Source organism: Papio anubis, chromosome 6 (genome assembly GCF_008728515.1).
Source record: "Papio anubis isolate 15944 chromosome 6, Panubis1.0, whole genome shotgun sequence".
Taxonomy (NCBI): Eukaryota; Metazoa; Chordata; class Mammalia; order Primates; family Cercopithecidae; genus Papio; species Papio anubis.
Window position 1 is genome coordinate 126,613,651 of NC_044981.1, and position 25,231 is coordinate 126,638,881.

Sequence of the window (25,231 nt, forward strand, 5' to 3'; positions counted from 1 at the left end):
AAAAAAAAACTTGGGGGTTTTCACAATAGTCATTCATTTTTTCCCTAGTTAAATATCTGTGTCTTTTCTCAAGCAATACATTTTGCTGCTGAGATGGTTTAGAAAATTAAGTTTTAGCTTTTTTTAAATCTTTGTTTAGATTTTAGGTCACCATCAAAAGGCTTTTTTGGTTCTATTATCCTGTCTCCTCTACGTGGCCATATCTATCCCAGCTCTAGGTGCTGGCTGGCAGCTCAAGGGAGCTCAGAATTGAAGTATATGCTAGGTAAACATATATGTCTTGGAAACCTGTTTCCTATCTGTGCCCAAAGCTAATCAACTGGATGGAGAAAGGCTTCTTTTCATGTTCCAATTGTACTTTATTGAAAAAAAAATGCATCCTCAAGTTGCAAAATCTTGTTTAATGCAGCTGTTTTATGGGCATCTGCCAGGATTTCTTTCAGCACTCATTTTTTTTTTTTTTTCCAAAAGATCTACTAAAACTGATATCAGTGACTCTCTTGTGTGAAATGATTTTGTTAATGACAGCTGAAGGTATTCAAAGAACCACATTGAAAATTCTGGAAGTAACTCATTTACGATCTAGGGCTTAATATCTGAAACAATATTGTAGAGAAGAATTCTTCAGGCCAACCTTCTCATATTGCTCAACTATTTTATAACAATGAAGTATGCCTATTGTCTTTAATAACATATCTCTGACTCAGAGGCCAACACAGTTCAGAAATGGCCCCAGAGTCAAGTCTGAATTAGGGTTGCACCTCGGAAATATCCACGGCAGTCCTGCAGGAACTGGCTTTAACTGGCCATTATGTACAAGATAGTCTCCATGGAGACAGATATTCTCAGACCATGAGAGGGGAGGTTCAAGGATCCTGTTCAACTTAAGACAATTTCAAACCTGCTTTGGAGCAAATTGAATTCCTTGGATATCCTTGTAAATTAATTTAATCTCCCTTGCAGGATATGTTGGGCCTATTTCAAACCCATGCTCTTTGGATGTGGTCTCCATCATTGAGGCTAACCCTAAAAGAAGATTTTCTCCATGGGCGAGATTCGGGCTTGAGCACCGGGCCTAAGGCAATTGACCATACTGTGTCTGGCGCCAGGTTGGGCTCCCTTACCTGATATAGGTTGGCAAGATGGTGGTTAGTTTTTATCAAAAATGGCTGGTTCACCCCTGGGTGGTCCACATCGTGTGCTGCTGCAGCCAGCAGTCCAAGCATGATGTCCAGAGGTGTGAGGAAGCTGGCGAGCTGTTAAAAAAACAAATTGAGAGATTGGTATGTTTTCACAAATAAGCTCATAATCATTTTGGCTAAATCAAACACAATGGATCATCATGGCATTGTTTAAGCCTATCAGCCAGACCTTTACCCTTTGAAGCATTAAATGAGGTGACAGTCACATGAAATCACAGGCAAAAAGGAAAGGACTGTGTGGAAAATAATTGAGTAAACTCAAATTGTGTAGATCATTCTGGTATCCCCTTCTTCCTATTCCACTCTGTTTTGTTTTGTTGTTGTGATGGCATTGCTTGTTGGCAACACTGCTGTTGGGTGGATAGGGAAAAGACAGGGCCTAAAATCAGCCTTGTTCCTAGAGAAATGTGTAAATGAAGAAAAAAGTTGAAGTCATGTGATGGGCCTAATAAAAAATCATTTGTGTATTTCAACTGTCTAATATATCTTTGCCACTTTGAAAGAAGTGGGCCGACTTGTAAGATCTGCATTTTTTTCAATGTATAATAAATAGTGGGAGAATGTATGAGAATCTGTGATTTTCTGTTTAGCTAGGAAAATAAGCAGAGACATGGGAATCCAATACTAACTTTAAAAATACAACTGCATGACATATTGCAATGCTTAGACTACTTGGAAATTAAAAAACAGAGCCATTAATGTCCTTGGGATATGTTTCAGGGATGAGGCACCCACTCAGCTTTGCCCTGAGAGTGCCTGCTTGACATCTGAACATTTAGTGGTTACTGTCAAAGCATCCACGTATGTAGGGGGATGTTAAAAACAGATTGAACTCAACAGTCTTAGAATATAATTTTCCAGAAACCTTAAGCAAACTCCTCCTGTACCTTGTACCAACAGACTTGATACAGCTAAGGACTGCCTGAATGTTGAGTATTGAGCATTATTATGATGTTTTTAATTTTTAACTTTGGATTGGTTTATTGCATCAGAACATGCTTGCTAAGAGGTCTTTGACATTCACAAGTTTTCTTGGGCCCTGAATCAGGATATCCAGTTGGCTCAGTAGGAAATAGAACATCAGACTTGAGGAGCTTTGATTCCATTTGTTGATCAAAACTCATGCGGTAGGAGACTTTTCCCAGCAAAGTTCAATGCTGGTGCTGTTTGTGGCAGAGATCTAAGGCACGGAGCTAATTCTATGTACTGTTGAAGATACCTAAGATGTAGCTTGCCATAGAGAGGAAGTTTTTTTTTTTTGTCCTAATGCAGCCTCAAAAATATACAAAATATGAAAGAAAACCTCAGATGAGTCCCATTCTTTTTCATGAACATTGTAAGATTTTCAGAGCTGATACTGGAAACTTAATATCCATAATTTGTGTTCACATTGTTAATGACACATAACATAGTTACTCAGATATGTTGGGTAACTTGGGCCCAGCAGCTAGTTTCCTTGGCATTTCCAGGTGGCTGAGAAGGCAGCTGGGTCATCTTACCTTTGGCTCTTTCAGGTAGCAGTGCATGGCCTGGGTGACATCAGCTGCGTGAACAGCATTGTGATACGGGTTTTGGCTGTGGTAATCTTCTTGAACCATGACTGGGAGGTAAACAGATAACTCAATCAACTAAAACCCAAATAGGAGTGGTGTACTAGCTTAGACTTACTGTGGGTGCTTTTTGCTTAAAAATATCAGTGCCTCCAAAATGTGCAGCATAGAGATGCTTTAAAAATAAACGTGGTTTGCAAGCTTGGCAGTTCTGCTCGGCTGTTTTTAGCAGAGAGCAGAGATGGACAGCAGAGGGGAGAAAGGCCAAAAGGATTTGTGAAGCCTTGGGATTTCTCACCTCCTTCATAAATCCCACCGTTCTGACTTTCATAAAGGCTGTCATGCATAGGAAAAATAAATATGTAGGAAAAGGACAACCTTATCTCACACGATAGTCTGAGTTTCTGCCATTTATAAATAATATGCCACAAATGAGGTTTCCTTCAAAGAGCCCTAGTAGCATCAGAATACTGATATCCAAAGACTGGTTTAACACTTGAATAACAAATACCAGTGAAAGCAAATCAGGGCCTCTTAGGGCAGAGATTCAGAGTACTGCCTTGATCCAACTGTGGACTCCTTGCATTTATTTCTACCTTATTCAAGTTAGAGTATCATCTTTCATGCTCCTGCAATCTAATGCAAGGCTTAGAGTGCTCTTGGAACCAAGTAGAGACACAGACAAGGCAATTTTGGTTTGCTATTTATGGAAGACACTAGCCTGCTTCAGCTCATAACCAAGGCGATGCTTAGGATGCAGTATATTCAGTGTCTATAGAGTGTCCTGCTTTGCAAGTACAGCCAGATTCTCTCAGGCCATTGCTATGAATCTGGCTCTGGATTATGGTATTAATTCTGTTGTCAAGTCTTTGTATTCTTTACATATTTTCTGGGTAGATACACATGTCCAAAGTATCTATATCTGTATCTCCCTTTTTGGACAAATCAAAATTATTTGGCCCTATGCATGGCCATTACTTTGTTCCATCAATTAAAATACAATCAGCTTGAGGTTATTTGGATTTCTGGAAATGAGCCATGTTGTGACTGGTTTCAAATATTTCTGTTGCGTTGCACATACCTTATATTCAGCAGGTATATTTTACAATTATATTTAAATCCTCTATCACTTTAATGTCTGTATTGGGCAAGTTACTTAGCTGCAAGTTCCCCCAGTTTCCTCCTTTGTAAAATGGGGATAGCAATAACTCTGAGCTCAAAGTAGAATAAGGATTAAATGTGTTTACTAATATATGCAAGTCCTTGGAAGAGCTTCCAGCAGATGTAAGCACCATAGAAACCTGGGTGTGGCTCCCGTTATTATTGTCACGCCTGTTATTTTCTTCTGATGGCATTAAGTCAGCTTCCAAAATCAAAGTACAGCCATGTGGCAAGTCAAAAAGAAGCCAGAAACATGCTACATGGCGGAGGAAAGTCATTTGGTGATTAGAAATGTGCCCTGAAAAATTCACTAGCAGATAAATAAGAATACACACAAATTTAAATAAGAACTGAGGCTGCCTTTTGATACAGAGTAATGATGGAGTTGAGTGGAAAGATGGTGGACTCCCAAGTCAACAGAGCTAGGCTTGGACTCATATTCTGCCACTTACTAGCTGTTGGCCTTGGGCAAGTAATGAAGCCTCTTTGTACCTCTCCTAAACTATGGGACAAATGGTGATAATAACATCCTACTTGCAGATTTGTTTAAATGGTTAGAAATAACTTGCCAAAAGTACTCTGCTCATCGTGGGCACTACACAAATGGTAGTTGTTATTATTTTTTAAAAAGCCTATTGAAAATTTTCAATAACTCATGTCCTGATTAGAATTATTTGAGGCACATGCTGCTGGAGGTTTGTTAATATGTCAGCAGACAAGTATCTTCTTTGAAAATGATATGTTCCTGATGGTTTTCTTTACATATAATTTATTATAAACATAACTACACTTGACCCTTGAGAACATGGGTTTAAACCACGTGAGTCCACTTGTACTCAGATTTTTTCTGCCTCTGCCACCCCTGAGACAACAAGACCAACCACTCCTCTTCCTCTTCTTCCTCTGCCTACTCAGCATGAAGATGATGAGGATGAAGAGCTTTATGATGATCCACATCCACTTGATGAATAGTAAATACATTTTCTCTTCCTTGTTATTTATTTATTTATTTATTTATTTATTTATTTTTAAGACAGAGTCTTGCTCTGTCACTCAGGCTAGAGTGCAGTGGCACGATCTCGGCTCACTGCAACCTCCACCTCCCGGGTTCAAGCGATTCTCCCTGCCTCAGCCTCCCAAGTAGCTGGGATTACAGGCACCTGCCACTGAGCCTGGCTAAATTTTTTTTTTTTTTTTTTTTGTATTTTTAGTAGAGACAAAGTTTCACTATGCTGGCCAGGCTGGTCTCGAACTCCTGACCTTGTGATCTGCTCTCCTCCCAAAGTGCTGGGATTCCCCGTAATTTTTAAAATAACATTTTCTTTTCTCTACCTTACTTTATTGTAAGAATACAGTAAATAATACATAGAACATACAAAGTATGTGTTAATTAACTGTTGGTTATTGGTAAGGCTTCCAGTCAAAAGCTATATACAGATTTTTGACTACACAGGGGGTCAGCACCCCTAACCCCCAAGTTGTTTGTGATCAAACACTTTTTAAATGATTTAGGATGAACAAGCCATATTTTAAAAGTAAGATGAGATCATTTAAGATTAGTTGGAGGTCTTCATCTATTGTCCTATGGTTCTTACCACTTTATGTTAAAGAGTATTATGCATTGCCATTATTCAAGAGAATGGGGCTAGAAATGTGAAAACAAGGACTTACCTAAAAATCGGTGTAAGGTCACCATATCTAACTTGAAATGGTGAATAAGTCCATGGGAATTGAAGAGGTGGCACAGCAGTGTTACCAGGCTGTTTCCTGTAGGAAAACAGTCACTTACTTTAACTCATTTTGACCATCACTAAAATATCAAGATTGACAATAAGATCCAAAATCTCTGTAATAAAGTTTCTTTGATAGAATTTTTTTCCCTTTGGATGTGAAATTATTCAAGTATAGAGCATATTATTACTATGATCTGATCCTAGGTTTTTTCTTATTGTACAAGTAAAATTAGCTCAGACCTTCTCCCTTCACCAAAGGCAATGAAGACATTAAGAGTTAGAAGGAATCTGCCTATTGGGGTGTCGGGGATACATACACACACACACACGCACGCGCACACACACACACACACAAATACACGTGTACATGTGTATTTTTTTAAAGACACAGCTTATGGCCACTTGAAATATTCCGTAAGTCACTTCCAATTGACGATTCCATTTACAGGTGTATCTAAACTACCATATTGCTTAATAATCATAGCCTATTCTTCTTCCTATGGAAAATCACTCAAGAGGAGATCTGACTATGAGCTATTTTAGAATTCAAGTCAGCAGAGATGCAAAATTGAAGCTGTAATGACTTGTAAGCATTCAAGAAATATTGTTTATTTAGGAATAATGATTTTGAATTTTAAAAGCACAGACAATGAAGCCAATGGAACAGAACAGAGAACCCAGAAATAAATTCATGCTTCTGCAGCCAACTAATATTTGACAAAGGCACCAAAAACACATTGGGGAAAGGACAGTCTCTTCAATAAATGCTGCTGGGAAAGCTGGATATCCACATTTAGAAGAATGAAATTAGACCCTCATCTTTCACTGTATACAAAAATCAACACTAAATGAATTTAAGACTTATACATAAGACCTGAAACTCTGGAAGAAAACATATGGGAAATGAAATCGGTTAGGTGGAAATACAATTTATTTCCCCCTCTCGATTTTGTACCTACTTATAAATCAATTTCAGCATTTCTTAGATATGTGTGGTATATACTTCGTATATATGTGAGGCTCTTTGACTTCTCCTTTGAACCAGTTGTAGCATCTTACTGGATCTCTAATTGAGTTGAAAATCTCTGACATGTGGTCATTTCATATGTCTATAAGAGTCATGATTATATTCTCTTTCAAACAAACACCATTTAACAAGTTCTTTTGTTCACAGGTAACTTAGTTTACCAGTACCCATTTCTCAGTTGATTTGAGCAAAATGACCTGCAAAATTATGGGATTCATTTCTTTGTGATCTAGTTTGCTTTCTACAGTGTAAAGGTCCATTTCATGGTCTTAGGCTATATTTCTCTCAACTGCATATTGTTTGCCAAGTAATAGAATGATGAGAAAACCATATATAATGACTTAAAGCACAAGTCTAGCAAATGATGAGGCCTATCAACATCAGCATTAAATGTGGTATCTTTCATTGGCCCTCAAAGTCATCAGCCTTTGTTTAATGGCCAGATAAAAATATAATAGATTTTTTATTATTTTCTTAAGGAAGGTCTTTATAGGTACAAAAACTTAAGAAGTGACACCAGTGAGGATGTTTACTTTTCCCTTTGGCTGCAGCCTAAGCTTTTATAGTCTTTTCTCAGCAATTGTTTTCTTCTGATGATGTCAAACATATTTGAGCAATACCCACAACAGGGCAGACTTAGCTCACTTAATAAAACTGCACAAGCACCCTGCCCAGTAAAAGTCAGGGCTGATCAGATATACTTTTGTTTCTAGTTTTCATCAACTAACAATGAACTCCCTACTTTTGGATGTGGCCAAAATATTCTGCAAGAAAAGAATCTAATCTGTGGTTTCTAAATTCCTTTGGGATGATCAAGGTCACAAGGAAACTGTCTTAAGATTCTAAGGTCAAATTCAGTCCTTATTCTTCATTTGAGTTGATTTTCCCTTACCCAGGTCCTTCTTCAGTAGCTGTAGATTTATGAAAATGGGGAAAGAAGGAAAAACGAATAGCAATGTTTAAAAATAAATTTTGTTTTTCATGAAATTAATCCCATTTTATGGTATATATTTTAGTGAGCATTCTTTTGGGTAACTTACCATTTGTCAAGCGATCAAACAAGAAAATGTCAAAATCCCACATTCCCACTTTGGAGAGCATATGCTGAAAAGGCAAACAACAAACAGCACGCAAATGAATCACATTGGAGACTCAAACATTTACTTTGAGATACAGTGGATTAAACAATTAAAAAGTTGAAAATCCTCGCATAATATCATCTAGTACAATTGAATGTTTTTCCTATGTCCTACAATAAAATCCAAATGCCCCAGCGTGACACAAAAATACCCTCACAACACATCAGAAAAATGAAGGGATATTAGGTTATTTTTGAGGTTTAGATTGTGTGAGACTTTTACCTAACTCACACAATATTGAAGGCAGCCCCAGGACTTGGCCTCTGATAGCTGGACTTCCAGCCCTCTGTCCTTTCCACATCTCACACCACCTTTCTTGAAAGGTGGCTGCTTAGAGGAGAGACACCACCAAGAGTGCTCTGTCAGTGATATTCCAGGGCTGGGGAAGCTTAGACTTGTTCTACTCTCATAAGCAAACAAACAAGCAAACATTCAAAAATTGCCCAATATCAGACCTTAAGTTGTTAGGAATGATTTTTTTTTATCCTTTTGGAGGCCTAATATTGGGAATTAGCTCTTTTGACATTACTTGCTGTTCATTTGCTCATGGCATATATTAGTTGCCTGCCTGCCTGCCTGCCTGCCTGCCTTCCTTCCTTCCTTCCTTCCTTCCTTGCTTCCTCCTTCCCTCCCTCCCTTCCTCCTCTCTCTCTTTTCTTTTTTCTTTTCTTTTCTTTTTTCCTTCCTTCCTTCCTTCTTTCTTTCTTTTATTTCTTTTCTTTTTCTTTCTTTTCTTTCTTTTTCTTTCTTTTTCTTTCTTTTTGAGATCTGGTCTCACTCTGTCCCCCAGGCTGGAGTACAGTAGTATTATCATACCTCACTGAAGCCTTAACCTCCCGAGCTTAAGCAATCCTCCTGCCTCGCCCTCTCAAAGTACTGGGATTTACAGGCATGAGGCACTGGGCTTTGCCAGTGGTATATATTTCATAATAGTATATAAATAGTATAACATCACTTAGCATGCAAGCTATAAAATCTATCTTTGACTTCTGTTTAAACTGGGGCATTTATTGCTGAAATTTAAATTTCTTTGGCAGTTTGGGGTAGACATAACCTGAACACTTTTTGCAGATTGTCACACATTAATTTCCACCCTCAGTCAGATCAATGTATTACAAAAGTAATTGTAGAGTTATTAAGATTTATTCAAATGAATTAAAAATTATGAAAAGGAAAATGCAGTGCATCAACAGCCTAAAGTAGAATTAAGAGTTGATAATGATTGGGTTATTTTTAGTGTAGCTATTACAATGAGCTAATTTAATAAATTAAAAACTTTAGTTATTCTTTCATTAGTAATCTGCCAGTCCAAAATTTTGCTTTACTTAGTATCATGCAAATATATTTCGTACCTTTATAAAAATGAAAATGGCTAGTTAGGCATGGGTATATTAAGCATATAAACATGGTTTATACTTCGTGCACCTCATAAGGGGGATGTTTCTGTTAATTTCATTTGCTATTAGAGGAATAAGTCCAGATGTATGGAATAATGAGCTCAGGGTCACAGAGCTCCTCAAGAGGCAGAGTAGGACTCCAACACCAGTGCTATCGGCTGAGGCACATACTGTTGGCCGCTGGCCTGCTGTGAGGAGACAGGGGCAGTCAGCTTACCCTTGCTTGTCCAAGGTAGTCTTCATCCAGCAGGTGGAGAGGGGCTTGTGGTATAATTCCACGAAGCAGCCTTGATGCATGGAAGTATCTTTGAAAGCTTAATAGTCTTTTCACCTTTTTCTTGGTGCCAATCTCCCCTGAGTATGTTGTATCTGTGGAAAGTCATCAAGTCAAGAAATTTATATATTTAAAAGAGAGCCAACTTTCTCCACTCTGTAAAAATATAATGTATTAAAAGGAGAGAAATTTAGAGGATGCTTTCTATACTTTTAAAAATATAGTCTATTGAATTCTACATTTGAAATGCTTCATGAACACACCTGATATATTTTTTAAATTTTTTACTTATTTTTTGAGTCAGGGTCTCACACTGTCATCCAGTTTGGAGTGCAGTGGTGCAATCTTGGCTCACTTCAACCTCTGACTCCTGGGCTCAAGCGATCCTCCCACCTTAGCCTCCCGAGTAGATGGGACTACAGGCATGTACCACCATGCCTAGCTAATTTTTACATTTTTTGTAGAGACAAGTTTTCGCCACGTTGCCCAGGCTCGTCTTGAACTCCTGAGCTCAAGCTATTCACCCACCTTGGCCTCCCAAAGTGCTGGGATTATAGAAGAGAGTCACTGCACCCGACCTAACTATATTTCTTATGCATTACATTTACTAAAATGTCAAGGTGTTTCAGAATGTAATTTTGGAAGACCATGAAATATATGAATTAAGAATTTCATTTTCTTGTTAATGATGCTGGTATGCTAAGTGAAATTCACACAGTTCTGCATGCATTTGAAATGAGCAGTTATTCTTTTTCTACTATAGTGGAACTGAGACTCAAACATTTAGACCAAGTTCTCATCCCACACTCTCACTTGTATGATGTTTTCCACCTGAATTAGAAGGGTTGTGAATATACCAGTTTACATGTGAGGAAATGGTTCCTAATATCCCAGGAACATCACTGGCAAAGGAACCAATAATCTTAGCACAAAAAGTAACCTGGATGCCCCTGACAAGAAGCAGAGAGTGTTTACTTTCTAATGGTGCATTCTCTCTTACTGGTTGCCATAAAAATCTAATTTACCAGTAGAGATATTTTAATACTCATTTCACATGTGCCTTTCAAAACTTGAGTGTTGACATCACAGTGATTGTCCAGAAATACCCCAAACACATTATTTGAATGTCTGTCAAGATATTTCTTATCTCAGCTGAAATTATATGAATCACTCTAGGGCCACATTAGTGACGTCTGCTGCCAATTTTGAATGTAGAGTCAATTTAACAGTCTAGTAGGAAATGTATGGCTCATATGTAAAGTAATTTTGGCTTCTGTCCTGCCTTCCCCTATCTCCCCCTTTCCTCTATGGAACTCAAAAATCACAACAGATGGCAGAGGCAGAGGAAACAATGGTGCTCCCTGATGGCAGTGACTGACCAAATTCAGTTTGTTATTTAGGCTGCATTATGCATGCAAAGGCATAATTCAAGGGCAACCTATAGGTGGACCAGGTCTGGAGTGGTTCGATTTTACACATGTTGTATCTAGACATCTATCAGAGATGCAGGTGAGGATGCTAAGTAGAAATAAATGGATATAAAATCCAGAGCTTGAGGGAGAAGACTGGACTTGAGATAAAAACTTGAGAGTTGTCAGATGAGATTACCTAGGGAGTAAGTATAGATACGGACGAGAAAAGGATCAAAGTCTGAATTATAGACTCTACCTTGACTTTAGATGGGTTTAGAGAAAAGTAGGGCAAATTAAAGAGGACTGGGAAGGAGTATCCCATGAGGACAGAGAAAAGCCAAGAGAATATCATTTCCTAGAAGCTTCATGAAGATTGTATTGCCAGTAGGAAGATGTGATCATCAAAATTAAATGCTGCTAATGGGTCAGGTACCTTGAAGACTGAGAGTTGGCCATGAACTATGCACAGTACTTGAGCACATTTTATTGTATGCCTAGAAGCAGCAACACTCTGGTAGCAATGAGCACACCTAGCACCCAGACTGTGGTTTTAAAATATGACTTTTTGCTAATAGGGACCAGATTTATCTTGGTGAAATGGCCAGTTCTAGGGCAGGGATGGAAAATGTACCAGATGAACTGTAGCATCTTGTTATACTAGAAAATAAGAGGGAACTAAAAAAATGATGGAATCATTTAAAAATGACAGAAGTGACAACATCAAGGGGTCTGAGAAAATATGGGAAATCTGAGCCTCAAAATGAATAACAAAAGAATGGATTATAAACCATTGGCTGAAGTAAGAACCAATGAGTTCATACTGGTGATAAGGTAAGTAAGTAAATAAGAAGAAGTGAAATCTCTTCTTTGTAGAATGTGCCAACTGATAAATGTAGAAGAAATAATAGTTGGAAAATTACCATTTTGCAGCCAATATGGTGATGACTGATTCAGGCCAGAATCATTAACGGATACTAAAATTATTAAGTGAAAAGTTTAAAAAGCAATGGGGTAATTACCCAATATCAAAGCATTTACCCACAGAAGACTTATTAATATTGGAGAAGAAAAACATGGGTAGTTTTTTAGTGGAAAAATGTGGAGGGGGCATCATCTTTCCTAAGTAATCCAAGTTAATGCCACCAGAAACTGACATCATGCTCTTCCTAATGTAATGCACTGAGGATACAACCTCACACATATTGTGTTCCTGCTCCAATTGCACATCTGATTCTAATAAAGAGGAAACATTAGACAAAATTGTTGAAGGACACTCCACAAAACAATCAGCCTGTGCGCTCTTAAAAAATGTCGATATCATGAAAGACAAAGACAGCTTTAGGTATTGTTTCATAATAAAGAATACTAGAGACAGTGCACTAAATGCAATGCATGACCCTTAACTGGATTCTGTATCAGAAAAAAATTTCATAAATGACATTATTAGGATAATTTTGGATACAGATTTATGCATGAGACATTCATATTTATAAATATTTTAATACTCATTTCACATGTGCCTTTTAAAACTTGAGTGTTGACATCACAGTGATTGCCCAGAAATACCCCAAACATATTATTTGAATGATAATTGAAGTGTGGTTACAAAAGAATGCTTTCATTGTTAGAAAATACATGCTGAAATATTTAGTGATAAAGTGGCATATGTACAATAAAGTGTTAAGAAAAAAATGTATTGCAGCAAGGCAAAGATTGCAAAATATAACAAATGGTGCATATGGAGAAAGAGTATATGAGTATTCTTGCAGATTTTTGATAAATTGAAGTTATTTTATGATAAAAAGTTTAAGAAGAGAAACAATGTGAAGAAGTTTGAAACAATATCAAGTGTAGACCACTCTTTTAAGGAGTTTTGCTACATAAGAAAGTAAAGAAATGTAGTGATAGCTCTATATAGAATGAAATCAATTATTCAATAAATAAATTATTCCTATGTTATGTATAAGGAAAATCTAAAAGAAAATATCTATAGATGATCTTTTCCTTTTTTTCGTATTCTAGAAAAATTCCCCCATCCCAAAATACTAAAAGAAAATGTCTTATGTAGCTGGGGGTGTATCTATATTTATATAATAAACTCAGAAGCAAGTAAAATAACCCTGAATGATGGAAATATGCCACAAACATAGCAAATTGAAATGGATTACTTCTTAAACTTCCCTTTAGTTTTCCAAGTAGTGTAGTACTTTAGGAAGATTCATAGTTAAGATAATGACCTTGAAATTAAGTGACATATTGTAAGTGTAGATGGTAGGAAATAATGGTTACTATTCACTAATTTTGACTAAAATATCACTAAACTAATGATGCCATGAGCTGGAGATATTAAGTTGAGATCTGTTTTTATCTTTATAACGAAGAAGAAAACAGCAAGATTCCTTACCTATTTCTTTCACCTAGAGTCAAACGAATAATAGTAATATTAGTTCGGCAACATGACAGAATGCGGACCTCTTTGGATCTTTGTTTAAATTTTTGTTATATTGTTTCTCATGACTGTTTTTGGTTTTAATTTTGATTTTTAAAAAGATTGCATTAAGATATGATACATCTTGATCACTGTGTTATTTGGTATTCCCCTAAATTTTAAGTAAGGCTAGTGCCTCATTCCTCTCACTCTAGTCTAGCCTGTCTTGCATTTTTTTTTTTCCAAATTAAAAAAATAGAATAGAGATGGGGGTATCACTGTGTTGCCAGGGCTGGTGATCCTGGGCTTAAGTGATCCTCCTGCCTAGGCCTACCATAAATGCTGGGATTATAAGCATGAGCTACCATACTGGGCCAGTCTTTGAAACATAAGCTCAGATGGCGTTTAAAAAAACCCAGTAATTAAATAAAGCCAGCCAACAAATCTTTTCATAGTTAATTTTTTATGATGCCTTGTAGGTTAAAAAATGTAGCATACAATGTCTTTCCCCATAAAATTGTTCAAAGTTTTTGAATGAATTGTTCATCATGATGTATATTCTTTATTTGTATACTTTCAAACCTACCGTCTCAGTTGGGCAGGTAGATATCTGATAAGTTGCAGTGTTAACTGGTGGCCAATATTTTCTAAAATACCAAGGCAGGCCATGACTACTCCATTTAACTTCTATCTGGGTTATCCTTTAATTAACAAGCAAATGATTCAGAAGCAATGCTACATAGCCATTTGTGAAAACAATAGCACTTAATTTTCTTATTTGAGGACATACATAAAGCTAACCGGAAAAAAAAAAAAAAATCCTCAACGTAGCTTTCTAAAGGGGAAGAACATGCAACAATCCAAGAAAAATAAGTTTATTTAAACTAACATTAATAACTTATCAATCGAGTGTCATTTAGGGAAGAATTTGTGTTTTGTGAGATAATGAAAAACGAAGATATAAGAAGCTGAAGATGGGAGAAAAAAATTCATATAACAATCTGAATAAAGCACCCTCTGTATAATAGTACAAGGTCCTGCTTTTTGAAGTATTTAAATGTGTTAATCAATTTTTGATAAAGATCTGATATATTTGTTTCCAAAAGGACTCCCAGTGCATAGCTACCATATTTACTTTGATAATGTATTGATATGTATTTGATATGATATGATAATGTATTTCGTATGTATTTCTGGGTAGAAACGTAAATGATTAGCTAAGCTAAATGTTACAGATAGCTCAGTTAAATTCCTCTTGTAAAAATCTGGGGAATGTTAAGAATGTGCCTGGTAATAAAATGCTAGGTTTATTTAAGACCCTTATACAATGTTACAAATCATTACTTAAAGGCATTTACAGTTATCCTAATGCACCTTTGTTTGGATTTTATTGTTTTATGGTTTCCAAATTCTTATTTGGAATAGTTATAAAAAGGTGTTCCAGAATGTTTCATTGCCTAATCTATGTGAGCATTGACCCGAACTGGGAAATTCAATTTCTGTTCACTTTTCTTTTGTAAATATCACAAATATCTACATATTAACACATTTTTGCACTACTTTGGTGCTAATTTTAGGAATACAAAGTTTGTATTGGCACTGCCAGTACAGTAATTTTTAAATTTTACAAGTTGGGGTTGGCTCAAATGCAAAAATATGTTAATAAAAATTATTTTCATTTTTGAGTACCTTCTCTATGGAATATTCTGTATAGGGGCTGATTAATTTTGGTACCAGGAGAAACTTTAAACCTAGAATAAATATCTGAGATTTAAGAAAGCTGTAAATATATCCATATTATGAGGCTGTTTCTGTCAACTGTATACCTGGTTTCCTGAAATAGGTCTATGTCAACTGTTTCCAGAAGTCCAGTAGTGAGTAATTGGTGCAGAAGTAGCTCAGGTGATACTGAGAACAAAGAAAGCCTTTGTGTTTAAGTGAGCAGAGCTGACTGTAAGCACCCATGGAGATCCAGCTCCATAAACCTAATATTAGCACTTTTGAGCATTAGTCCAACTCAACCTCTTAATAATGTGTTATTAAGCCCTACTTTGATAATTATTGAGCTAGTAATTATTCTAATAAAATTTCTTGCTTGGTTAGTGACTATTCATAGTCTTTGTTTATCTTCCTTTTACAGGAATTTTTTTTTAAGTGACAGTCTTGCTATGCTGCCCAGACTGGAGTGTGGTGGCTATTCACAGGTGTGCAATCATAGTGTACTACAACCTCAAACTCCTTCCCTAAAAACAATCCTCCCTCCTCAGCCTCTAGAGTAGCTGGGATTACAAGTATGTACCACTGCATTCAACTGTTACAGGATTTTTCGTATGTCTTGTACTACAGAGTTATTGGTGAACAACTATTACACCCCAAAGTCAGAAACCATTTAATCAACCTTTGTGACCCCTCGTATCTAGTGTATAATAGTCTTACATATAATGGAAACAGTAAAAAATTTGCTGATAAAATTTGAATAAATTCTTCATTTACAGAAACATCATTGTTAAATGCTCTTTTTGAACAATAAGCCAATTTGTTAAGTGGAAGATGCTAAAACTTACACATATTAGCTTTGTAATCATTTTCTGAATCAACCTCAAAATGGAGTTCTAGGGTCCAGGCCCTCTTGCCACTGCCACTGTCCTTTGCTTTTTTTTTGTTATTTATTTTATTTTCACTTTTTATAATTGTTTTATTTTTAATGTTTGTGGGTACATAGTAGGTATATACATATTTATGGGGTACATGAGACGTTTTGATACAGGCATGCAATATGTAATATGACATCATGGAAAATCGGGTATCCATTCCTGCAACCATTTATCCTTTCTGTTACAAAGAATCCAATTATACTCTTTTAGTTATTTTTTCAATGTACAATTATTATTGACTATAGTCACCCTCTTTGCCCTTTGCTTTTTTTGACTTTTGCTGTAACAATTGTGCCTTGTATGGTTGCACAGTTTACTCTTATTCACATATCTGACTTTCTTATTAGGCTGTAAGGTTTTGGAGACCAGATTTCTGTTAAATTTTCTTTGAATTTCCACAAAGTCCTACAAGTTATAGGTGTGAAATACATGTTGATGGAATTAAATTACTTTCCTGATGTGTGTGCTCTCATCTAAGTTCAAGAATGCTGAGCTCTGGAGGAATCAGGGTGAAATTCTAGTTTTCAATATGCAGCTTTAAAAAACTGGAGAAACTGGTAATTAGTTTGACTTTAAGTGTCCTGAAGCAGAAGTAGCAGATTTACAGCACAGCTCTTTCACTCTTCCACACATTCTACTAGTTCAGGGTTCAGGATCCCTGCAAAATTGGAAGGTTAGTGTTGTCTAGGATGACAGTTTTCCTGAAAGCATACATGAGGATTTTAAGGTTGAAGTAACCTAGCCTAAGATGCAGTTACCCTGTAAAAATAATTTTTATATAGACTACTTTAAGAAATTTAAAAGAATTATTTAAAGAGGTTGTGTGTAGAAAACAATATTGACTCATTTCCAGAACTTACAGTATGGACTTTGACAAGGTGCTAAAGATGACATTCTCTGGATGAGACCAGTGCTTCCTTCAATGTATTAAACACTTCGATTCATTTTCATGTGCTTTTAGCAAATTTCATAACTTAGACTTGGTTGTAATGACTTCAGTATTCAAATCACTCCTTTCACAGTTTAGCATCTCTAGACATTAAAGTTCCATTTATTCATAAAAGAGCTTCCAGAAAACCTTTTTAAAATAAAATACTATGTCTCCCCCAGCCTTTTGGAAATCACCAGTGGTCGTAAGCCATATTTGTTTATTTCTTACTGTGTGTATTCTCAGTGGTCAGAAAATGATGGGTAGAAACTGATGACAACCAAATATATTATTCAGCCCTTAATGTCATCATGTGTGGAGATTTCCTCACGTGGGTGGACCTATTTTTAAGACAAAGTCATTATAAATGACTTTGAAATTCTGAGCAATTTAATTAAGATAAAAAATTAAATTTCTTAACATTTAGGGCATTTGCTAGGCTTAGTTTTTAATAGAAAAGATCAGCTGTAAATATTAAAAAAAAACACATACAATAAAACATGTACAACAATAATAAAACCACCAAAAAGAGGAAAAAAAAGTAAGAAAGGGAGAAAAAAACTTAAACCAAAATAAAACAAACCATCATCTTAAAATTTAATTTGAAGTTGGGAAATCTGTTTGAGCTTAAAGGAACTCAAAAGTTATTTTAAGTTCTCGAAACTCAGGTCTTGAATAGAATGTATTAAAGCCTTATGTCATTAGCTCTTCTGTGTACAAAAAATACTCACGACTTCTTGACGGCTGTCACTAGAAGAAGAGTTTTGTTTCAACATTGCCACTGAGTGGGAGGAGGAGGGGGAGGAATAGGAAAGTCTTTAAGACAGAGTGAAATTGTTTCTCTCACTCTCCTTTTTAACATGCTTATTTTTTCCAATTGCCATTTTTCCTTTATGTTCTTGACAGTGAAGGGAAAACCAACATGGCTGTTTGAGTCATGGAGTAGAATGAGCTCCTTCCTAGCTGACTGTCTGCACACCTGCTGCATTGCTTGTAGGTGTTCAAGAGGATCAAATGCTTGTCTCTTTAACCATGCAACACATGGATTTTTGGCAAAATCTGCCGTTTTTAGTTGATTTTTTTTTTTTTTTTTTTTTTTGCCTACCATAAATTCCATCCCAAAGAATGGGTTATGAATCTCTGACATCCGGGGTTCAGGGATGGTTGGAAAACTATTGTTTCCTTTTTGTAAGGAGGGGAGAAAATGCTTTAAAAATAAGCTCTTAAGGCTTCTCTGGGCAATCGAAAGGTTTTTCAAAATCCTAGTTTGAATGAAATTTAAATGAATTAGTAAGAAGCAGATCAAGTTTCCTCAGTCCTAAAGAAGTAATACGTGCCAGGCTCAATGTGGTTTTATTGAACACTCCGCTTCTCAGAGTTTGAAATGTTACAGCAAATGCAGAGTTTTGAGGGCAACAGTTTGTGGTGAGCAAATTGAAGTGACCAAACTTTCAGTTGATTCTAAGTCTCCAGAGGTTAAAAACTGCTGCATTAACTCTCTAGTTCTCAGCACACATTTAAAGCAAGTGTGGTCTTTTATCTGGGAGATATGTTTGGACTGTCAAATTTGACTGCAGAAGTTCCAGATGTGTGCCGTAACGTACTACAACTGCTTCTCTCCTTTCACCCTCTCTGCTAGTTTACTCCCTGTCTCAGGATATTCGATTAACCCCTCTGAGGGCCTTTAGTCATCCCTTTCAATCTATCTCACCTACCACCGACATATTTGTTCCTCAGGCACAACTCCTACGTGTCTGCCCCCTGCTCCAAGTCCTTCAATGGACCCCACAATGTCTCCTTAATTTATATTATTTATTCTGACATTCGTGGCCCTCCACAATATGAGGCCAACTTACTTTTCCATTTTTATCTCCCAAAAGTACCCTACAGATAAACAGATCTCTGCTCTTGCTGTTTTTATGCCAGGTCCCCCAGAGTTTTCTGTTTCTATCTGGATTCCCACATTCCTTCTCAATTGAATATTCTCCCCACCTGTTGAAATGTCATCTGTCCTTCAGCAGCCCACCTCAAGTACTTCCTCCTGGGCTCCTGGTCAGAGGCATTCAGCTCTCCTCCTAGTATTGCAGTAACTTAGCTCTCTTGCTGTGCGGCAGATGCCGCACGCTGCTGTAAACCCTGTTAGGCTAGGACTATGTCTTATCTATTATTATCGTGCCTGGCTTACCAAAAAGGTGTTTACCAAAAGAAGGAATGAAGGAATGAGATGACTATTGAGGTGTAAGCTGCTGTTCTGTTTATTGTAGTACATTTTCTGGCTCATGATAGGTGCTACCATGTAATTGTTGAATTGAAGTAATTGTCCAGAACAGGCAAGACTCAGTCATCTAACACGTCAGATAACAGGGATGATCCCCTGTATAGAAGAACTTGAACCTCTATTTCTTTTCTGAATTTGTTGGATTTTCCTAAATGATTATTAGTGCATCTTTAGAAAGACGGTAGATTAGTACTAACTTTACCCATTGGTAGAGGCCTAGATAGAAACTTTGATCTCTAAAAACTTCCAGAAAGAAAACCTTTATGCTTTATTCTTTAGAAAGGGAATGCATTGGAAGCTAATTCCTTTTTCTTTATAGGTTACAAAGGCTGCTTGAATTATATTTCACTGGAGTGGATTCTGTGATTTGATTATGTGGTTTTTATATGTGGTTGGAATATAACTCTTTAAATGTAAATATCCTTAGTTCCTCAGAGAACCCAAGACATTTACCTGTGCATTGAGATTTCTCTCTTAGGGCCCATGGCTGTCTATGGATTTTAGTGGCACCTTAGGACTAATCATGTCTGTACTCTTGGTGTAGGACACTCTTAAGGAAGCAGGTTTCATTAAGACATTAACAGGCCATGGAAAGTTATATATTTTCACACTGAACTAATTCAGAGAGAAGAAAGAATTGTTTTAGATGACTACTGCAGTGTTCACCTGCGTGAGTGTCTGAACAGTTCCCAAAGACATATCTGATGTATTTCATCTAGCACAAACACACTGGGTCTCCTATTCCATGTATTCAATCCATACGAGACTAGAGGTTGTAGCTGGGGTGATGGAACCAAAATATTGAGTACCTACTAGGTAATTTACATTTGCGATCCAATAAATTTTCATAAAATTGTGTATTGTGAAGTTGATATTAAAATAGGTACATCTTACAAATGAAAAAATGAGTTTGGAAAGGTTTAATAATTTAGCCAAAGTCATGCAATGGGTAAGTAACAGAGTAGGGATTGGAACCTGGGTCTTTCTGACCTTGAAGATGATGCTCTGCTCATTATATCCTGCTCTTTACAGGAAAGGGCAAAGAGTGGAGACATAAGGCAGTCTAGCACAGGACCCTATTTTCTCTGGGGTATAGTGATCCAAAATGATGTATCAGCACCCGAAAGATTTTAAATTTTGGTCCTTTAAAAAAAAGTGTAGTAAAGTAGCCAAACTCATAGATGCAGAAAGTAGAATGGTGGTTGCTAGCAGCTGGGGAAGTGGAAATGGGGAAATCACTGTTCAAGGGGTGTGGAGTTTCAGTCACGCAAGATGAAAAAGTTCTAGAGGTCTGTTTTACAACATTGTACTTACAGTTAACAAGACTGTACTATACACTTAAACATTTGCTAAGATGGTAGATCTCACATTATGACTTATGTACCACATAAAAAGTATAGTAAAACAAAACCAATAAGAGGACATTACTTATTCTTTCTAACTGTGTAATTCATAAATACAAGTGTTATCAATAAAGTTGTAAAGGCTGAAAATTAAACTTGGTATCATTGAACAAGAGAGTGAGAAATACCGTAATGCTAATATTGAAAGACAACTTGTAAAATAACTAGAAAACAACTAGAGAAATAACTTCATGGCAAAGGTTGGCAGCGATTCTATGTGTGTGACTTTCCTATTTCTCTCACTAAATGTACAAATGAAGTATTAGGGAATAAATAATCACTTGTGGGTTTTAAAATTGAAAACACATGTCTCCCTTGACACTGAGTTAATGTGATTTGATTATTATGTTATTACACAAAGAAATTCACAGACATTGGTTGGTGTCTCCAGCTTTGGAAAAGACAAACATTTTTTTTTGTGTACATAGAGTGGAGCAGCAGCTTGTGGGGAAGGGAAAGAGTGGGAGGTACTTGGGCAAACAGGCGGCTCAAAAGAAAACCCTGCCGGGATGCACAGGGATGCACACAGACCTTGTGTTTAACCCTTAGGAGCCAAGCCTTAAAGTTGCCTGAAATTTAACCTGAAGGGACATCTATTGATAGAGTCATGGTGTCAGGGCATAATCCATAATATTTCCTTGCTGCTTAACATGGCCCATAGGCATTGTCTTCTTTCTTCTTTCCTTCCCTCTAGAAAACACATATGTCTTTTATGTGTTTTCTAACTATCTCTACCTACCTTGATAATTTTGCATAATGTTTTAATTAGGAATGGCTATAAGAAATATATAATATTCTTTGGTAGTTGTCAAACGAACTGGAAGCAGTTGAATGAATTGGCTATTTGTTTTTTGTAGTCTGATGAACACTGGGAAGCCTCCACCAATAAATATCCTTTGAACACTTGCTTTGTGCAAGGCACTGTGGTACCTGAATATACAGAATGGATATGGTTTAGCTGTGTTCCCACCCAAATCTCATCTTGAATTGTAGCTCCCATAATTCCCACATGTTGTGGGAGGGATCCGGTGGGAGGTAATTGAATCATGGGGTGATTTCCTCCATACTGTTCTCATGGTCGTGAATAAGTCTTATGAGAGCTGATGGTTTGATAAGAGGAACCCCTTTCACTTGGCTCTCACTTCTCTCTTGCTGCTGCCATGTAAGACGTGCCTTTCACCTTCCACCATGATTGTGAGGTCTCTCCAGCCATGTAGAACTGAGTCCATTAAAGCTCTTTTTCTTTATAAATTACCCAGTCTCAGGTATGTCTTTATCAGTAGTGTGAAAACGGACTCATACAAGAATATTCAAGTGAGTGTTTCTGCCCTCAACTACCCAGAGGAAGGTGGTGGGATTGGCTGTTTATCCCCTTCACTACTTTTGTTTCTGCTTCAGCTGTGGAAGATAGGAAGGTTTTAGTTTAAAAATGCCTAGAAATTAAAATACTATATAAGGCAAAAAATATGAGCAAGAGAAAGGAAGATTATTTGTCTAGCGGGTGCTCCGTTCTCAAGAAAGTGATGATCTACTTTGCCCCTCACACTTGGAGTCAGAAGCCTTTCTTTCCACATGGCATAGAGGCAAGATGGCACCTGATGTATATGTAGGGGGTGTGGTCAGGTAGAGAGGGCGAGGAGACAGAACAGTAGAAAAGAAATGAGGAAGGGAGATCAAGAGAGAAGGGGCATTCAAGCACCCATCGGAGGAGGTCTCTGTACCAGTGAAAGGTAGTCTGAGAAGAAATGTGAGAAGTTTTTGGCACCACCCTCTGAATCCCATATGAGTTTGAGAGTTGCCCTCTATGAGATTGTATCCTTTCTGGTAATGGACTGGGTCCTGCACACCCTTCCAGATGAGGTAAAGCACCATGGCAGGGATGGAGTGGTCAGTCAGAAAAATGCTTTTATTCTTATGACTATGGAAACCATAGAGCTCTGAGAACAAGCTCACATACACCTACGTTGGAAAAAATGTGAATATACACACACCCTGCTAAAGCCACAGAGAAACCCGCTCAGGTGGGACCTGTGGAGATGCAGATGGCAGGGGATGAAAGTGAGGGGACATAGAAATGCACAAAAAGGGATGTGCACTGTTGGCACTGAGGTTTCTCTTGCCTTCGCTCATCCTAGGTTATTAACACTGGATTGCTCAGAATGAAGAGTTTAATTGCTGTGTCTGAAGGAGGGAACAGAGAGAAGCAGAAGGTGGAAGAGACCTAGCGTTTTAGAATAAATTTAGCTAAGTACTTTTAGAATTGCCAAAGAGAAGAACTATCTTCGATTGTCTCAACAGCTCACTCTTCCCTTCCTTTCCATCCCCTTTTCCAAACATTAACTGAGGGTTTACTTTGGCTCAGACACTGGGCTGGGTGCTGATGATGCAAAGATGAGGAAGTTATAGCTTCTGCTCCTGGAGAGTTTCCTGTCAGGAGCGGGAGCTCACTCCTGTCCTTCCATAGCAGCAACGGGCAAAAACAGTGGCCCTGGGGTGGGGAGTGAAGAGGGGTGTGGTAGGAGGAAATCTCTGCCCTTTCCTGGGACTTCCAGCTGCCCTTCTAGTCCCAGCACAGACTGGAGAACTAAGTGGCTGGAGAACTAAGGTTGGGACCTCCAGGAGCAGCTGTGGTGCCATGGTGTTGTAACCAAGTGAGTTATAGAGAAACGCCACACTTTGAGACTAATTCGGGAGTTCTTTATTAGCCAGTGACCCAGAGATGGCTAACGCTCGAAATTCTCTTGGTCCCAAAGAAGGGGCTAGATTTTCTTTTATACTTTGGTTTAGAGAGGGGAGGGGGAATTGAGCTGAAGCAATCTTACAGAGGTAAAACCGGCAAAAAAGTTGAAAAGACAAATGGTTACAGGAAAACAAACAGTTCCAGGTGCAGGGGCTTTAAATTCATCACAAGGTGATAGGTGTGGGGGCTCCGGACCCAAATGTGGGGGCTTTAGAGTACTATCACCTGAGCAAATTCCTGGGCACTGTGGACATAGCTTGCCACCTTATCAGTTAATTGCACTCTTTGATGTTCTGGGAGTCAGCTTGCACAGTTAAGTCCTTGAGGAAGAGGGTGGGTAAGGAGCCCTTAATGTCTTGCAAATGAAGGAGCCGAATGGAATCCATCCAGTATTTTCAGCTAAGAGAGAGTCAATCCAGTTAATACAAGTTAGGGTATCACAATGGCAGTCTTCTCCATTCTCTCTGGTATATGTCTCATCTCCACGTAGAAGAACCTTAGCACCGTCCTATTGCTGTAGGTGAAATCTCTGCTATAGGCGCTGCCAAGCTAGGCAGAGCCTACAGACTGTGATGAAATGGAATAAGAAACTATTTCTGAGAAAAGGATACTTGGCCTAGAATGAGGTTCAAGGCTTGATTCTTCCACTCACCAGTCTTTTAGGTAAAAGATTGAAATTAACCTACATGGTATATGCTCAATAAAGATTGGTAGAGTGTGTAAGGACAGCTCCAGTCAGAATGCAAATATCACTCAGAATTAATGAATCAATGAATGCCTTAGCTTGAATTAGTTTGCAATTAGGTAGGCAATGTCAGATGGATAGGTTCTGATGGAAGAGGGCAGAAGGAACAGTCTAAAGCTTGGGGTTCTATCTCAGAAGGAAAGTCATAGGGCGGTGGCTTTGTGGGGAGCAGGAAGGTGGGACAAAAGGACAGAGGAGAAAGAAGGTGATTGGGTGGAAAGTCTTCCTAGTCTTTTCCCAATGGTGGCTGGTGTTTTGTGCTGGGCTCCCAAAGCAACCCCACCCTACTTATGTTCAGCAAAGCAGTTCTTCAGTCATATCTGCATTGTCATATTAACTTGTCTTTCTCACCCACTAAACTGTTAGTTCCTTGAGGACAGGGCCTATGCCTTACTTACCTATAATCCCTAGTGCTTAGCTCAATAGTGTGAGTAAGGAAGGGGTAAAAGTCAAAGGAAAACTTAATTCACTTGGTAATTTTGCCTGGGGGGTCCGAGTTCTCACAACAAAATAATCAGAGCTGCTAATATCTATCATTATTCCAGGTTTCGAAGCAGAGAAACAGAGTACCAAAAGATTAAGAAACTCGGTGAAACACATGCAACAAGTAGAAGAACAGGCATTCAAACAGTTCCCATGCTTCTCATTAACTGATATTGTTACTTTGTCTCATGCATTAGAATTAATTAAAAAAAATTAGATTCCATCTTGAGCTGAGGCAAGTGTTTTGAGCTTTCCATCTTTGCAAATAAAGCCCTGTGGGCTATTTTTGATTATCAGCTTTCTGTTAAGGGGAATGATGTCAAAGCATCACTCTGGTAAATTGAATAGGGCATACTTGATTTGCACACGGGTGCTAAGCTAGTTTTCCCAATAAGTGGAAATAAGTGTCTTTCTCAAAATGCCAGGCTCTAGCTCTTGGTAAAAAGCAAGACCTGCCCAACATTTTCAACGTCCTAGAGAACACCCCTCTCTGTAATGACAAGTGGCAGTCTGCCCTCTTGATGACCTGATTGGGTTGACAGATTTCACACTGTTTAAGAATGAGGAATGAGGAGTGTGCTATTTGGAGCCCATCCAGAATCATTCTTCAAAGTGTCAGAAGGATCACAGCAGAGCAAAAAGTTCAGAAGTTAAGCTAAGTTTAAGGTCTTTCATCC

General features: G+C 37.7%; 1 protein-coding gene across 3 annotated transcripts in view; it reads right to left on the reverse strand.

The window, feature by feature from the left end:
• Positions 1-25,231, reverse strand: part of PDE7B (phosphodiesterase 7B) — a 334,895-nt gene that overhangs the window by 38,789 nt on the left and 270,875 nt on the right. For all 3 annotated transcript variants that reach the window (XM_003898137.5, XM_031667405.1, XM_003898136.5), the window contains 5 exons: positions 9,427-9,578; positions 7,714-7,777; positions 5,585-5,680; positions 2,702-2,802; positions 1,125-1,256 (listed from right to left, as the gene is read on the reverse strand). In XM_003898137.5, the coding sequence (XP_003898186.1) occupies positions 1,125-1,256; positions 2,702-2,802; positions 5,585-5,680; positions 7,714-7,777; positions 9,427-9,578 (545 nt within the window). The remainder of the gene's footprint in view (positions 1-1,124; positions 1,257-2,701; positions 2,803-5,584; positions 5,681-7,713; positions 7,778-9,426; positions 9,579-25,231) is intronic.